Source organism: Anopheles aquasalis, chromosome 3, assembly GCF_943734665.1.
Source record: "Anopheles aquasalis chromosome 3, idAnoAquaMG_Q_19, whole genome shotgun sequence".
NCBI lineage: Eukaryota > Metazoa > Arthropoda > Insecta > Diptera > Culicidae > Anopheles > Anopheles aquasalis.
This window is the reverse complement of record NC_064878.1, coordinates 27,796,596-27,814,095: the sequence shown is the minus strand read 5'-3', so window position 1 is coordinate 27,814,095 and position 17,500 is coordinate 27,796,596. Positions and strand designations below refer to the sequence as shown.

At 46.5% G+C, this 17,500-nt stretch overlaps 1 protein-coding gene across 1 annotated transcript in view; it reads left to right on the top strand.

The window, feature by feature from the left end:
• The window catches only part of LOC126574255 (cysteine-rich motor neuron 1 protein-like), a 147,385-nt gene that overhangs the window by 26,717 nt on the left and 103,168 nt on the right, over positions 1 to 17,500 (top strand). Inside the window, exon 5 of the mRNA XM_050234334.1 lies at positions 1,434 to 1,486. Within this exon, the coding sequence (XP_050090291.1) occupies positions 1,434 to 1,486 (53 nt within the window). The remainder of the gene's footprint in view (positions 1 to 1,433; positions 1,487 to 17,500) is intronic.

Genomic DNA, 17,500 nt, shown 5'->3' with positions numbered 1-17,500 from the left:
ACCGTTGGCACCCCGAACAACGTTGCAGCCGAATGATACCCGTCACACGCACCGCACCAGGGAGTAGAAGACCGGCGCCAGAGTGCCTCTGCGCGTCGGACCCCAACATCGCTGGCAAAATCTAACACACTGACCATCTCTCACGTCACAGGTCTCATTAACTGCAACGGGATCAGCGTACCCTACGATGTTGGGGCCTCAAGGCGATGCATGCCACCTCAACTATGCGGAGCCAAAACCCGTGGAGCGAGGTCCACGACCACGGAGGAATCGGGCCCAATAGATGCTGCACCAAGCTGCCCGCACCCGAGCCTGCGCTCGAATGTGATGCTGATGAACCAGGCTTGCTGGTCTGGCGCGATACTAGGCTTAAGTCATTAGGTTTAAACACCGAGCACCCCCGGTATAAGGGTTCCTGGGGCAGGAGGAAATGCCTGTTCCCTCTACTGTTTATACTCTATCTTCCTCTATCTTTCTAATATATACGGCTCCGTCCGTAAGTTACCAACTAAAAAAAAAATAAAATTCTACAATAAACTGAAAAAAACAAGTTGGTTTAATATAACGTTCGTCGAAGAAGAGAGATTGATGGTTTCGTTGAAACTAAATCCTTACATTTGAACAATTCACACGTTGAACTGCCAAGCAGTTGTTCGTGAGTCCAAAATTGCTTGCGAGAGCATCAAAACATTTGAAAATCCATGGTTCACAGTTTGATAACAAAAACAAAATCAATTGAGTGCTGTATTCGGTTAAAAATGAGAAAGAGGATTAAATAAACACGGCGTACAGAAAGCTTGACTTGGAAGCCCTTATTATGTTTCCGGCACAATCCTCTGTTCATCCTTTAGAATGGATGAAAACAATCAACCTGCAATTGATTAGCTATGATTTTCATTCAAAATTCCTAATTTAATTTCCATTTAAATCCATTCAATTACTCGCCACTCTGAATTCCCTGTGGCAGCGCGAAACTATGTTGTTTAGCTTAAATCAGCTGCATCGACCCTCAAACATCCGGAGCCCCCTGAGGGGCGCTGGAATGTGGCCGATCCTTGTGTGCTTATCCACCAGCGAGCTCAGCTCTGATAATGAACCAACCATACCGATGGATTCGATGTTGCTGGTTCGATGAACCTGATGAGCGCATCAGAAGCTCACTCAAGCTCGATACCGTCCGATAAGCGCCATCCTGTCAGCACCGCTCTCTCCCACTCTCTCTGTCCATCTCTCTCCATCCCGGTGGCGGTTGTTGTGGTATTTTCAACTTCATTAGCCAACATTGTGCCACCCTGCGGCGTGTTTAATGAATTTTAATATACTTCATTTGATCCGTTCAGTTCAGGTTCGGTTTGAATTGGGTGGACCACATGGAGCTTCCGGGCTTCCGTTTTTCAAACATTCCGTTTCCGTCTCTGTGCGTGTCTTTGCAGAGTCCGTCAGCAGTCACCGGCAGGGTGGAAGGCGAAGGAAAAAGCTTTTCCAGGTGAGTACCGATCACCGATGCTGTCGGCCCGCTGTTGTTCCCATCGAACATCGATCGATCTGATGAACATCGATAGTGCATTTATGGTGTCCATTGTCCGAGAGTGCGTATGTATCTGTATGTGTGCCACAGAGTAATCAAACAGTTTCATCATCATCATCATCATCAGTGCCGTGTGGGTAGCATGTGGGATTTCGCACGAGCTTCAGTTCCTTGTTTTTGTTTTCCCGGTAATTTTAATGTGCCGAAGTGGCCAACGAAAATGAACAAACACTCTCGATAGTAGCAACAGCAGTAGCACCATCATCACCGTGTCGAGTCCATTGTCCTTGCCGTTGACAGACGAGTAGCTGCATGAAGGAGACGGAAAAGAGAGACCGAAACGCCGAGAAGGGGTTGTGTTGTAAAAACAGTTTTATCGCTTCGATGGACGTGATGGAGCACCGGATCACACATGCACCGGGGCCTTCACATTCATCCTGGTCCACCTACAACAATGTTCCAATCCGATGGGACAATGGATGGTGCTCGAATTACCCGACCATCAGCATCAGGATCGGGGCCCACGTGTCTCGGTATCGATGGCCATAATTGATGTTCCATCTTCGTTCGTCTCACCGAACCCAGGTTCGGTCCCTTCTCCACCTACGCCTTGTGGCCTTGTCGGACCATGAGGAGCTGAGGAGCTGGTTTGGAACTACAGGACGACCATTCCGCTCTTCTCTTCGCCATTGGTCATCAAAGTACTTAGTAGCCGAGTGTTGCTCATCATCACCATCACCAGCTCCATTACCTTCCATTACCACCTTGTGGACGTTCACACTAAATGGCATGGCATGTCCTGCTGTGCCACTGTGACCGGTTTCGAACGCTTTACAAGAGAAGCCAATGGAATCGATGGGGCCACTAGGGCGATACGTGTAGTTTGTTTGGCAAACTGTAATAACGGTAGACTCTGACTTGATGGTGATCGAAAAGCGGGGGTTTGGAGGAGAATTTTATGTTTTTTGGGACTTGGGGAGTTTGATTTGAGGTGCCCTGGGTTGTGCCTTTTTGCTTGAATTGTTGGCAGAGGTTGCCAAAGTCATTAACAGATGTACAAACTGAACCTACGCCGCAGAGGATGACGAATCACGGAATTCAATTTCAAATATTTGCCCGAGAGCTACTCGCCTCTTAATTGGTTAGTGCGCAACAGGGGAGTTTATATTAATTTTTATTGGAATTCCAACGTAATGAACTATTCCATTTATTTCCCTTCCAGGATTCCACTGTAGAGAACTTATATGAAAACCTTTTCTTCAAAATTACTGGAAAAGTGAATTCTGTAAAGTTTGTATTGGATGTTTTTCAAGGAACACCTTAAGATCAAATACAACTGTCCTCTTGACTCTTTTCACTTAAGGGGGGACTTCGGTATTTTCGGGCCAAAAAAGGCCCTTTTTTGACGATTTTTTGTGACGTAACCATTCAATTTTATTTATGCAAATAAATGGCATATTCATCTGCAACTTTAAAAAAATATTTGGTAATGTTTTGAGCAATATTCATTGAAAAATTAATTCATGGCATTAAATTTTGGTAAACATATCTTCGAAAAGATACTTTTTCTGGCGCCCATCGTAGCTGCCTGATGGGTCACTAGAAAAATACAAACCGATACTCGTTTGAAAGATTATAAGTTTATCTAGGTAGCCCCGGAGAGTTTTTGTTGAATTTATTATTTTTCGATTTTTATCAGATTTTTTAAGTTGAAAAAGTTATGCTTTTTGCGATTCTGCCAAAAAAACGGGCTTTACATAATTATTTAAAAAAAAACGCATCAACTACTTTTATGAAATCTCGACGGTGCTACCTGTAAAAATGTGTACGGATTATTTGTTAAACATTTCAAATCGATTGGCCCAGTAGTTTTTACGGTACGATGGGCACCGACTTTGAAAACGTTGGTTTATGGAAACGCTCTTCAAAGTTGCGAGCTGCATGGATCCTTGTATGAAACGCGGATTTTCAAAAATCTATAACTTTGTCAGTTTAGCCTCGATTGTCCCAAAAAAATTACATAATACTCTTGAAAAGATCACCATTCAGGGAAAAATGTTACAAATATGTGTCACAAATAAAAATGAAATACCAAAGTACCCCTTAAAATCACAATTTCCATCCTAGTGCTACGAAGTATTCTTCAACTGATTACTGTCAATTCACCGTTGTAGAGCGTTAAATAGCAGATCATACTCAAATCAGTTGAATCCACTCGCAGAACGCTCGCTAAAAAATCATGAAACTTGATTTGCCCACTTAAAAGAGCCGGCTGCCTGCGTCGAGCACCATCGGTGCCACCAGTGTCCTAGAAACAACAAAAACCTTAATTCGCATTTCGCACTGTCCGACTCTCCCTCTCTCTCTCTCTCTCTCTCTCTCTCTCTCTCTCTCTCTCTCGATTCTCGGTGTTCTCTAGTCTTGTCTTTGCCTAATTGACTCCAATCATCCTTACAACATGATGATTCCTCACCGACCTCGCCTGGTCTGGTCTGGTGCACCAGCCCGGAGATGCTGTTCCTTGTGCTAATGAGGTCCATGGCGCACCACTTCTCCCACTTCTTGTTCTTCTTCTTCTCTGCTCAGTGTGCCGAGCAAATTGCTTTCTGGACGTCCTGGCTAGCCGGCCAACCGGTGAACGATGCGAAGTGAAGAAAAATTCATTAATATTCCTCATCGTCCGGGGCTGCAGCACCAGGTCCACGGTGAACTCGGTGGTCCTTCAATTCGGTACGCTGCAGCGGAGAACGTTGCGTCAAAATTGCACCATTCCTACCCGACAGAGTAGCCTGCAAGCTGGCAGCTTCCTTCGAGCTATTACTTGCCCGTCGACGCAGGATGATGTCGACGAGCGGTACGCCCGGTATCCGTGGATTGCTTTCATTGGCTCCGTGTCGGAGGAACCGGGACGTTTACCTTCAAGCTAAGCAACGAGCTCGAACCACGGCTCCTAGGACTTAGGACGTTCTGGCCGAGGCATTTGATAAAATCAAAACACCATCCCTTCACCGGGCAACTATCACAAACTTCCCTCCACGGTTATCACGTAGACGGGACCAGGGCCATGAGCTGAGGCACTACTGGCAGTAGTATCTTGAGACTCGAGCACCCCGGCACTATCATGTTCTCCATTAGGGCACTCTAGGCCGAGCTGCTGGTCCTCCGTGGTCCGTGTTGTCGGTTCGGCTCGAGTTCAAAATGGACTTCCACGACCACGACGTCCAAGAGTCGCCAAAGTATCCCGTACCATAGTCAGTACCCAGTACCCTAATAACAAAAGTTTTGGCCTCTTTTGTTGTCCGGCGTAGCATGGGCGCTTCCGGATTCTTTCCGGGTACTCGATGGCCTTTTTTCCTCTCGAGTTGAACCAGTTCAAGTATGAGCAATAGATGACGCAGGTACGAGAGGCGGCCAAGAGGAAAGGTGCGGAAGGAAGGAGAAGTAAATTTATGGAAGAAAAGTAAATTCCTTACCCTTGGTACAGGGCGATTCTGGGAAATTTTGAGGTCCTCACGTTGCATCTTCACCGTCTGCCGACCCAACGATGGCCATCATCATCATCGTCGTCGTCGTCGTCGTTCTCAGGAGCAACCGTAGCAGCCGAGGAGCCGTCGTCGTCGTACCTTCGTACTAGTGCCCTTAGCCCTCAGCCCGGTCTCAAGCACGTCTCTGCACCATCGATTCACTATCGAGATTAATTTCAAGATTCGCCTCCAGCCCTCAACGCCGTTCTCTTCCGTCACTGGAATGCCGCTTGCCGTGAGCGAAGAGCACTGTTGAGGTTAGGGAAAATTGAAATAAGTTGAAAGATTACGACCACCACCGGCGACCGCTCCACCCAGCGGCACACTTTTTGAGGGGGGGGGGGGGGGGGAAGCTTTGTCGGATCCCAGCCCTGAACGGAACACCAGAACACCAGAAAGTTAGTCACGATACCGTCACCGTCTTACGGGTGTCGGTGTGTTTGCACAAGAACTATCAAAATGTCCAAGGAGAAACCAAGACAGGGGGGAGGCATCGATTAAGCGAGATCTGATCGATTATGGGGAAGATTTATGGTTTTGTTTGGAGCCGCCGGAGGGTAATCGTCGTTATCTTCCGACGTGCGGGGCCCCTTGAGTCCTTGAGTGTCAACCACGCCGAATCCAAGCTTGCGAGCTGCGTTGTAATGCTGTTGGAGCGTGACTTTCACGAGAGTCGGACGGTGAACTGAGAAGCTTGGCCAAGCAAAAGCTGCCGCTTTGGAGCTTCTGCGAAGGAGGATTTAATTTGAAGTTGCGGGTTTGCGTTTTATCGCAAACTATGGCCGGCCAGCCACCCCTCTCCGGGGGCTATTTATCTCGTCACGGCACCAACAACACGCAGCAGCAGCAGCAGCAGCAGCAGCAGCAGCGAGGATGCGAGCGCCCCGTTAAGGTCTCTGTCAGCGAAGGATGGTCCGGTGATTGTTTTTCTTTTTGGCAAGAGGAGGAATGCCGGGCCAGCGAGTGGGACCTCAATTACTTTGGCGACTTGCGATCGTCTTGCGAGTCGAATGAAAAATGGCACTTAAGCTTAATTGCTTCGTTTGGTCCTGGAGTGCTCGCCCCCACCGTTGTGTTCCGGGTGTTATCTGTGGTGTATAATCCAAGTGACGGTTTTTGGGTGCCAGATACTGAAGTGGCGGGACTATGGCGCTGTCATCTGCTGCCAGTGTTTATTATAAAGTTTATTCATTTGCTGTGCGGTAGGATTTGGACTGCATTCGGTGTTTAGTATCAGTGAGTTGGCGAGTTTGAAATGTTTCAAGTACTTTCAATTGGATATGTAATTAGGTTAACAAAAATTAACGTTTACTGTTCACAGTCTCTCAGTTTTGCTACATTGTGTGACTGAAACTGATTAGAGAAGTTGTTAAGTAAGTTAAATTAGTTAATGTTCTTCCAACTAAACTTGTGTTGCAGCAAATTAATTAAGAAAAACATCAACTAATCTCCGCTTCTACGTCTATCCAACTGAAGATTGGTACCAGCACGAATGGAATGTTGTGGAAGAATGTGTCGACACTTAATCAACGACACTTTCATTTCCCGCCGCAACAACAGCTCCACAGCAGCAGCACGGCAGCTTATTAAACCCATTCCAGGATCACATCCCGGGAGCATACTTTCACATTGTCATCCTTTCACTGCCACCTCAAAGCCTCGTCAACTTTTAATGTGACCCCCCGAAAGTTCTAAAGGTTTTCCCCGGGAACCCAGGACCATATGATCCGGCGAGCGTCTTAAATTAGCTTGTCATTTCATCGCTTCCAAGCGAAAAGCCAAGCCAACAAGCAAACATGCTCCTCGCTGATGATGAAGGTGCAGCTGCAATGCTTTCATCTTGGCAAAGGGCCCTCTCGGTACACTCTCGGCATCTACATTCCAGCTCTCCCCGCCCCGGGAGGGACTCCGTGGTACTTGAAGAGATGAAGAATGCAGCGCTGTACTCTATCGAGTGCGGCCACGATGCAACACGCCCGACTACCAGACTTTCATGTTGCTCCCTGCTAGCCGTCCAAGCGAGGGAGCGAAAAAGCTAATCAACTTCAAAATGTTACTAACAGCGTTCGATGCATGGTTCCCGGTACGTGGCCAAAGGAGTCCTCGAAGACCATGGCGAAAGGATTAAGTTTTGTAATGAGTTGCCATTTGCAGACATGCTGCCGCATGCGCGAGGGTGAAGCGAGGGTAGTTGGATGCCGTTCCCAGAGTCTAGATTGCAAAGTTTTCCCCTTCCAGCGAGAAGGAGAGAGGGAGAGAGAGCGAATGTACAGGGTGAGGCAAAAAAACTGCAACACATTTAAAACGCCATATATTTTTCATTTTTGTTTGGAATTTTTTGAGTAAAACCAAAAAACGTCGGGAATTTCATAAACTTTCAGAATCAGTTCAGTTTTTTATGGTATGTTACTGTTTGGGTGAATTATGATCTTGAGACGGTAGAAGAAACCATCGCTCGTTGCCCGCAGAGTGCTTTGTGGTATTTTGGCTCATTCTTAGAGAAGCGTTTGCATAAACTGTTCAAAACTATGTCATTTTTTAGGTCTAGCCTTGCCCTTCAAAATACCGCAAACGGAGAAGTCCTGCGCTTTTTGGGCCCATAGATATTGACAGCCAATGAGACATGGAAATGAAGTGTGAAATGTTTCTTTACGCTAATTTCATGTCTCGGTTGCATTGAGGGAAGGTACAGAGTCCTTTTAGAATCTCTAGGGATTTCCCATGAATTGTTTGCATTTCTAGGACTGCAATGAACCTTTTAATAGCTTTAGAAACATTAATTTGTTGATTTATATCGGATCCACCGAACGAAAATGTGCGAATAATGTGAAAAATTGCATGTTATCGCATCTCAACCCATTATCAACCCGGTTTATGCGTCGTGGTGGCCAACCGAGAGTGTAAATTATCAGCTGACTTTCCTGGAAACTAAATCCCATATTTTTTTTCGTTTAAAAACTACAGGATAACGAATGGTTTCTCATCAAAGAAAACAAAGTTCAGAATTTCATCATTTGCGGCCAAGCGAAGCAAGGCCTCTTCACGGTCTTAAGACCATAATTCCTCCAAAAAGTAACATACCGTAAAAAAATGAACTGATTCTGAAAGTTTATGAAATTCCCAACATTTTTTGGTTTTATTCAATAAAATCCTAACAAAAATGAAAAATATATGGCGTTTTAAATGTGTTGCAGTTTTTTTGCCTCACCCTGTATGTGTCTTTGGAGCTGAAAAGATGCTTTCTTGTGGGAAAGGAAGGAAAATGTCAAAGATGCTCCGTGATTACCGTGATCTGGGCGGGTGAAAACTTTTATTTTTAGCTTTTTCTTCGACGAAGGCGCTGGTGTGTCGTGGGGGCTGCTGTGTAGTGAACGGGGCGCGGTTTTAGCTCCAGAGTTTTCATTTCAGTTCAGATTTATTTTGTTTTTCATTTTTCAGACCCGTTTCATCTTGTCGTGGTACAAAAAAGGAAAGAAAAAAGAGAGAGAGAGAGTTGAAGTTCTTGGTGATACAGGATCTTAATAGTTTCGCAAAGAGGTTAAAAGGCGGCCCCGCTGTGCTGCAACTAGTGTCATGTGTTTGTGCATTTAAGCGACGCATTCTATGGGAAAAGCTATCACTGTTCTGAAGAAGGTACTTGTTCCATTCCACGCTGTGCTTTGATGGCATTATTTGGCATCTTCTAATGACTTCATATCATTATTGAACTTTGTTCGGTACTTTGAGCACCACAATGAGGACGACGTAGATCATAACAAACACTTGCTCTATGCTTTCAAGTGAATTCAACGGTAATGATCCCCTCACTAACCAGCTGCGTACACTCATAACTAGCTAAAGTATCGACAATCGATAGCTTCCGTCCAAGGAAGAAGAGGTGAACCCATCGTCCCCTTGCGAACCAGTGCTCGAACATCCTCTTAAGATACTCTCTTGAACCCTGAGCCCCGAGTCGACAGTGTCGTCTCTCAGCAGGCGCAGCATTCCACATCAACAAACCACCCACCGCTCACCCACCGGCTGTGGAGCTGGTTAATGAGAAAATGATTTCGGTAAATGGTGCGCCGGATGTCAACCATAAGCCCTTATCGTTAGGCCGTTTGGTGGTGAAAGTACATTTTATTAACTGACGTAAGTAGCAGAGTGGAGAGAAGAGAGCACCAGCTCCTTGCCATGTTCCACAGCACCGAAGTCATTAGGAAGGGATCGCACTCGAGATGATAAGACGGTCTTCGGCGGTTACCCTGTCATCGTCGTCGGTGGTTCGTCAGAAATCGATCACCATTTGTCATCGGAACGCAGACTGGTAGGACATTGTCATCGAATTGAGGGCCAAGATCGCAAAATGCATCAACGAGCCGACGATGACTAGCCGAGAGGAAAGTCTCGCAAAGTCCGATGACCTTGGAAGAAGTTTTCGTGAGCTACATAAAGCACAGCAAATGAAAGCCCCCTCCACCTCGATGGTCTCGATAATAGTCCATGTTTGATAACGATTATGTTTATCGTGACAACGACGGAAAAGCACGAACGAAATTGGCTGCTGATGGTCGTCGCTCTAGGCGCGCGCCTGATGTTGTCGGACGCTAATGTGTATCGGTTATGTACGTGGTAGCCGTCGGGCATTAATGCCGCCTGGGACACATTTGCATGTCCGCGTTGCGGTGGTGCGGTGGTGATGATGATCATCATAATTACGGTATGGGCGGGTGCGAGAGTGGTCGATTTGGGTAAACATAACCAAAGCAAAGTGATAATTAAGGACGCGCGTGGACCGAGGGGATTGTTTGCATTAACGCGCGGTTGGCACGACCATCGAAGGTAAAGCGTGTGTTTCTAGTGTCCGTTTTTGGGGCCATTACCAACCTTTTTGTGTCGGGAGATACACCGCCACGAGGTCAGCCAGGTGCTACTGCCATTGATTACTGGATTGTTCTCTAGATTCCGGTATCGGGATCGATAGATTGCCAGCAAAAACGCGGAATTCCGGCTTTTACCAAGCGGAAAAGCAAAATAAGTCGACAATGGATGGTCGCAAAAAGAGTGGAGCGCGGTGGGAAAATTAAATTTTCATTCAACACAAGCGACAGGTAGAGAAAGAACGTTGCCAAAATACCCCTTCCAGTGCTAGGGAAAGTGCCGTATACGTAAGCGCCTCTCTGCTGCTGTCCACAGTGGGATAACGAAGTTCCAAGAAATGTTTTAAATTCTCCAGATGCCAATCAGGGCCATTTCAGGTGGCCATCGCTCTCGCCGCTACCACCGCCCAAATCAAGGGCAGCCGATCGATCGTTAAATTTGAATGGAATGGAGGCAGCGAAAGCTCCTACCTCGGGGGTGGTGGCGAAAGGTTTTCCACAATTCACCACCCCACCTTGAGCTGGAGGGTTGGTGCTGCTGATTCGATCAATAATTTACAAACGCTTGATTGCCAGGAGGACCTCAGACCCTCAGGATCCTCATTTTTCCGTTGGCTCTCATCCATAATTGAACGCCAAGCGAGCGAACGCTGGGCACGGAGGGGTTGGTTTGTTTTATTTTGTTTTGTTTTGTTTACCCCCAACACACCGGCCACCGGCGGTAGTTCCCATGGCGGTCATTAGGCGGGAAGAGCGGCGCACCTCGAGAGGCGTCGAGGCTCGAGTGGACTTTTCGGTTCGGATGCGAAAAAGGTTCTCCGATCCTGTTGTTTTCTCTCTTTTGTTTCCTTATCCCCCGGTTTTATCCTTCAGGAGCAGCATCCTCTGGGAGCGAACACGGCTTTCCATTTCTTCGCTGATTGTCCAAATACAATGCGAGGTCCTTCCTTATTGCTTTTCTCGCTTGGTGTTCAATGGCGCACCAGGGGGCTGGCGGCCATGGCAGGTCGGGCAGATGGTCGCCACGTATTGGTAAATCATTAAGTGGGGAGGGTGTATGGGTGGTGAAGGATAGCACACACACATACACACAGACAGACACACATACAAAAGATGCTACTCCTGAGAAGCCTGTTTTCAGAGATACTCAGATAGCAGGGAAGCAATGGCAGTTTCTTTTGTCCGATGCTTCCGTTCTGGCAAAGATCCAGGCTCCAGCTACCGGCCAACACCCTCGTTAGCCAATGCCTTAGCACACCGGTGCTCGGTTGAATTTGGCAAATCATTTTCCTTTCATTTATCAACCTGCTCTCTAAAACAGCCGAAACCGCGCACCACACAAAGCGGACCTGAAGTTGTTGGCCCGCCACAATCGCTTGGCTTGACGGAAGGATGCTTCTCAAGCCGTGGAAAGCGCGGGGTGCCGGCTTTAATGGAGTGAAACTGTTTGTTGCTGTTGCTTTTTGGGTGTTTTTTACGTCGCTTCGTGGTGATGATGGTGGTGGAGGCCATCTTTTAGCCCATTTTACGGTGGTCCGGTCTTTGGGTCTCTGTCCCGTTGTCAGTGTCTACGCCTGTCTGGCCCTCCGGGGTGCGGTGTTTTCAGCCGTCACGGGGATTTATTCCGGTTTTCGATTGGTTCTTCGGTTCCATGGTTTTCCAGATGAGGATAAGCAGACCCGATGATAGTGAGTAGAGATGTGGTAAAGTAGTGGACGAGATGTTTCGAGAGTGCTCTCCCTGGGTACTGGGTCTGGTCTTTCTCTGCTGTCTGGTCTAACCAGTCTGGCAAAGTGAGGCCGCAAGCAGCGAAGCCGGAAGTGAACGACGAATGAGCTGAATCGCTTGGAATTGCCCAACCATGGACGTATGGACAGGGGGAACCCCAAGAAACGGTCACGTTCTCGTCATGCTAGGGAAAACCTGTCAGCCGGCATCTGGCTTATTGGTCGCCGAGCAGTTCGTCAACTTCTTTCGTGATGATGGAGTGTTTCAGCTTGATTTCGTGCAATGGTACCATCCTTAGGTTTGTCATTAAACGTTAGGAACTGCTGGCTGCTGATACCGACGATTATAGGATTTTATTTACTTGTTTGTGGAGCAACTCAATGTGTAATAACAGTGAAGTCTATGATAATAACTTCATGAAGTGCATCAGATTGGTGGACGCTAGCTAATCGTGTTACCATCATGGCGATGACCTTCAATATATATTTTTTGTGTGAGAATTATACTAATTGTTCTGGAAACTATTCCTAACTTAGGGTTTTTGAGATCCCTCGGTAATTTTCCAATTTAAATTTAATTACAAAACCCCTGAAATTATGCAATTCTACCGGTAACCTGGCGCCTCCATCATCGGGTTTTGGGCAGCCTCTACCTCTAGCGGTTGAAATTTATTAGGAAAAAGCTAATTTAATAAAGGTATTCACCTCCAAATTATGTGATGAAAAGGCCCTCTGACAGGCTGTTGCTTTCTTCTGCAACCCGCATGCTAATATGAGTTTGAGACCTGCCTGTTGTGGCAAATGTTCTAGAACAGAGAAGATGTAATCGTATTAGAAGCATACTTATAGCGCAAGTAATTAGTAAAGATCACTTACCATCAGAGCTAAAAACCGTGATATCTGGTTAAATCATAGCGAGAACATACTTTAGTCAAAATCAATTGTTCACTGAAGCGCTTGATCCACAAATGCCATTAGCTCACTTACAAAGCGCAGAAAGAGCTGCATCCCACCACAAAATGGCATGTGTTCTATTCCTGCTTTCGGTGGTTCATTAACTTTAACCTTTCCAGCATTTAGTTGAGTGATTGAAACCATGTGCTCATTAGCATAAAAAAACTATCTTTCACTATTGCGCACACAATTACTCTACGGGATCTACTCCAGGTAACTCATTCCAAACACCACTCAGCAACCACGACGCAATCAGCGTTTTCCTATCTTTTGCCACGAAACTGCTGCACCTGCATCTCTACATCCTCATTATGCATATGCTGCAACTGCATCGCCATATTCTGCTCTCGAATAAATACACAAAAAAAACCCCGTCATTTTCCACACCGCACACCGAGACCTCGTGGCAAGTGCTAGCGCGTAGGGGGTGCTGACGCATAAATTAGCATTCGTTTTTTTTTTACAAACAACAAACAATGGCTCCTGTTTGCGTTTCTTCCCTTTTGTTGGGGCCATTTTTAGTTGGTTCTCCATTTTCCTCCACTTTCCCCGGATGGTGAGAGGTTCACGGTGCGCTCGCAATGTTTGATTATGATATCTCGGTGTATGTTGATGTTGCTGGCGAGAGAGAGGAGCGCGCACGCGAAAACAAACGCAAAACAAATTTACTCGCGGCTATCGTTGGCTTTTGTCAATTAATCACAACACGGATGCGAATCAACACCCATGAGCCCATGGGCAGCATGCCGGCAGGGTTGCTGAGTGGGGAAAAATGGCCGAACGTCAATATCGATTTAAAAAATTGAAATCCGGAAAAAAGGTTAACCCCACGGGGCCCCTCTGGTGAGCATAAAATATGCATAATGTTTGCGCTGCAGGATGCATTTTATGCCGAACGCTGCTGCTGCTCGTCAGGCAGGCCGGCAAGGACAGTCAGTGCGCAACAGGCAATGGGACAGAAGTGGCCCACCGTTGTGTCTGTTTGCCCCTGGTATACAACGCGGTTGTTGTAGCAACGAACGCATTTACTTAATTAAAACTTATCAACTTCCACTGCAGATTGTTGGAGCATTAGTGCCAACGCGTAGTAGCGTGAGTATTTTTTCCATATTTTGCCAGCCAGCCAGCAGGCTAAGGCAGCTGTTTTTTCTTCCCCGCGGGTGTCGGTTTGCCCGTTTGCTTTCCATTTAAGCCTGCTCACTCTCTTGTTGCGTTGGAGTTTAAGAATTAGTCAGAAGTCAGACAGCGAAAAACGCAAAGTTCTCCCGGAGGACGACGTCAGTCGAGACCTCTTGCGAACGGACTGTGAATGTTGAGAGACGAGAGAGAGAAAGAGAGGAAAACTTTGCACACCGTGGTCAGCAAAAGCCCGCCGGCAGCATAACATTTCCGCGAACCTTGGAGCGTCGCCGCGAAACCGGAAAATGTGTTTTATCATTCGACGGCGGCAACGGCTGTTACCTTACTCAGTCTACCCAAGCGAACTGCTGCGACTGTGGCCAATAGTTCCGTCCGTTGCTTTTTTTCCATTTCCGTAGCCACGGTTCTGTTTGCTGGCTCAGCAGCACTGCATCGTGGCCACACTGCGCGGCTTATGCACCCCGGTGCATCTCTAATGGATAGCACTCCGGTTGTCAAAGTTTGAAGTTTTGCCGCTCAAAAGTGACTTTCCGCTTCCGACGACGCCGCATGGGACGCCAGCATCCGCTGGTCGATCACGATGCGAACTCCAACTTTTCCAAATTGGAAACAGAAAAATGGCGCGGTATTAAATTTAATTTGGCTCTACCAGCAGCGAACCGAAAGCGAACGAATGTAGGCTATTGCGGGAATGAAATTATTTGAAATTAATTGCCAGGTAAACTTGGACGTTATCGGCGGGATCGCCACGCTGAAATCATTTGGTAATGGGGGCAGTTTGTTGAGGAGTTCTCTAGGCTGATGTAAGAATAAGCCTATCTGGGTGAAATGTCTGGGAATAAGGCTAGACTCTAGTTTCGCTGAACTCATCGCTATTGCTGAATGATGAAGAGCAGATGGAGTGGTAAAGTGTATCTCTGTACAAGTGGTTTATATATTTTCTTCAACATTGCTATTTTTATGTTTTTACATTTATACAAAAATTATTTTATATCTTGATAATCGGACGAAGATAAAAAGAAGATAAAAAACCTGTAATCTCGCGATATCCTGTTATAAGTCCATTTAATACATCAGTTAATAACATTCATGCTCTACAATTTGAAAATAAAAATACTTTACTCAAGTGACGTTTCGCCCGGTTTGGTTAAGAGGATTCACCCGCAACGACTAAGTGCAAAAAAAACAGGATATCGTGCAGTTACATACCACAAATAGGTTCCAGATGTGGTTTCTCGTATTGTAAATGACAAGCAAGCGCTGAAAATTTCGAAAAAAAACCTTTCTTTAAAAAGATAATTTCGTCATTTTCAATCCAATGTTGAAGTAACTGTGGGACACTCGTTAGAATCATCTTAACGAAAAGAGAGACGGTAAACAGCATGCATGTACGACATCAAAATGTAAAATACCATAAATAGTCACCCAACTAATGCCACATGGTGATCTTACAAATGGTCACATGACACTGACTCACACAAAGAACACATTCGTTTCTAAAAATGACGAATCTTTTCCAGCAATTTTCTCCCCGCAACGTCTAGCGAAGAGTTCGCCTAAGGTCCTTCCATCCTTTGACACCCTGACACATTCTGGGTAGATTTCCACTGGCGTAAAAGGATCCGTTCCTTCCACGCGATACACCAGCACATTCGCCATTTGCATTTGCGGGAATTGGATTTCTGTTTCATTTTCTTCGGCGAAAAGCCCACCGTCGTGAATAATCCGTATCCAAGAATCAAGCTCTATTCTGCTCCAGTACGGCACGGCGCGTTGCTTCCGGTTGGCGGCTCAGAGGACGTACGAAAGTAGAAAGCGACGGTGGCGTGGGATGACGCTGCGAAGGAATTAATTAAATTTGCTGCAAAACCGCACGTACCTGCTATTTATTCATTAGCTGGCTAGACAGAATGCGCGACCGGAGCCATGTGGCGTACCAGCCACTTGCATTCTGGGTTTTAATTTTCGAACTCTTGCTGAAATGCTGGCACTTTCCCTTCGGTAACCTAGTTTGAAGTTACGACAGTAATTGCTTAACAAGCTAATTGCATTCCGTGCACCATTTGGCGCCATTCCAGTCGCAGTTAGGAGCAGAAGATGTGTGTTTGTTATTTAAATAATTTAAAAATAATACATTCACTGACCAAATCAAACGCGAGATGCTGGTAGAACACACCCTCGCGCCAGTTCGCGTCGTGAGATCGCAGCATCGCTCGAGATGGCCTCCCCCCAAATCTCCCCCCTTTTTGTCGTTGGCCAGAGAGCGGTATGTTTACCATCGATTGTGCCGGTGTCTGTGTCTGTGTGCTCTTGCTCTTGGCCGCCGTTTTCGTCAACAAGCAAATCGCGGTAGCAAAACAAACGAGTTCATGAAATCAGGATGACTCTCTCATCCCCCTTTTTTGCGCTGTGCGCTTTGACTCTTTGCTTCCTCGCGGTGTTCGGAGGAAGCTGGCTGGCGAAAGAGTGCGTAAATATGCTCCCCGCCACCAGATCGTAGCAAGCAGCGGTTACCCTGGAAGAGAAAGGGCACATTTGAGAGAAGAAATTTGATGAACAGTCCAGCGCCTACTTGGAGCGCTAATTGGTTTGTTAAATCAAATTGAGATTCGTTTTCTGGAAAATTAAAACAAAAATAGGGATGCGTTATGAAGAACAAACGGATCGTTGCTTCATGTGTGGTCTCCTAAACTCTTTGGAAAATGTTAAAAAAGCACCTCCAAATTGTGCACCGCACTGTAGCCTCATTTAGTGGCACATTAAGGCAAAAGAAAGGGGCAACCGGCCATCGATGGGCGCCTACCGAAAGGGTGGTGACGTCCGGGAGGTGGTGAAAACCGGCTTTTTGCATGAGTCCCCCCTAGCACCGGATGTATAATGTATCTCCCGTGACGTTCGCGGAGTGCAAAGCGGAGTCAAAATAAGGGAAAAGCAAAACAAAAAAGGGAAACATAAAACCGGGCCAATCGACTGGGCCAGTTCCGTCACCCCGCACCACCGCTACCATCCCCTTCTCGGGAAAGGTCACCGTTTCCTCTAGCCGCTCCGGCTCATCTGGAATCGAGACAGTTTGACTGTTTGAGTTGATGGCTAGCGAGGAGATCATGCTATAGCATCTGATGTTAGAAAACGAACGGTACACATCCGGTTTGTTGGTACCTTTTGGAGCCACAAAAGGAGTATTGCTATCCGATGTGGACCGTATCTGAGAGAGACTGTTAGCTGTTCGTCAAAATTTGTCCATGGTGGATTAATGAGACCTAGGAGCTTATGTAATTCCTAGTTCTTACCCATATCGCTGGTCTCACGGCTAATTTAATGAAATAATGCACCTGAAATTCTCGTCACCGGCAACACCGAGCTTCGGTTTACTCACTGCTGGAGCCCTTTGAAGTGTTAATTAAGAGTTCTTCAACGTAACCACCACCACCACCACCACTTGGCGGTAATGCAGCTTTCGCCACCGAATCACTGCACTGAGTGCGGATTACAGCCACAGAACGAGCCGTGCTCGACCACCGTTACGCTCGATCGACGCGGAGTAGACGACGCGTAATCCTGGCGGAATCTCATTACAAAACCCGAAACTAATCCAATTTATTTGGCGCCAAATACACGATGAGTTTTGGTTGGTCCGGTATTAGAACCGAGAGTCCGGTGCGCTTCTTATTTAGCGCTCGATGGACGATGTCGTTGAGCCATTATACTGGATATGGAATTTTTCATGGTCGTGATGTGCAGTTCTGGATATGCTGGTAGTTTCCTGTT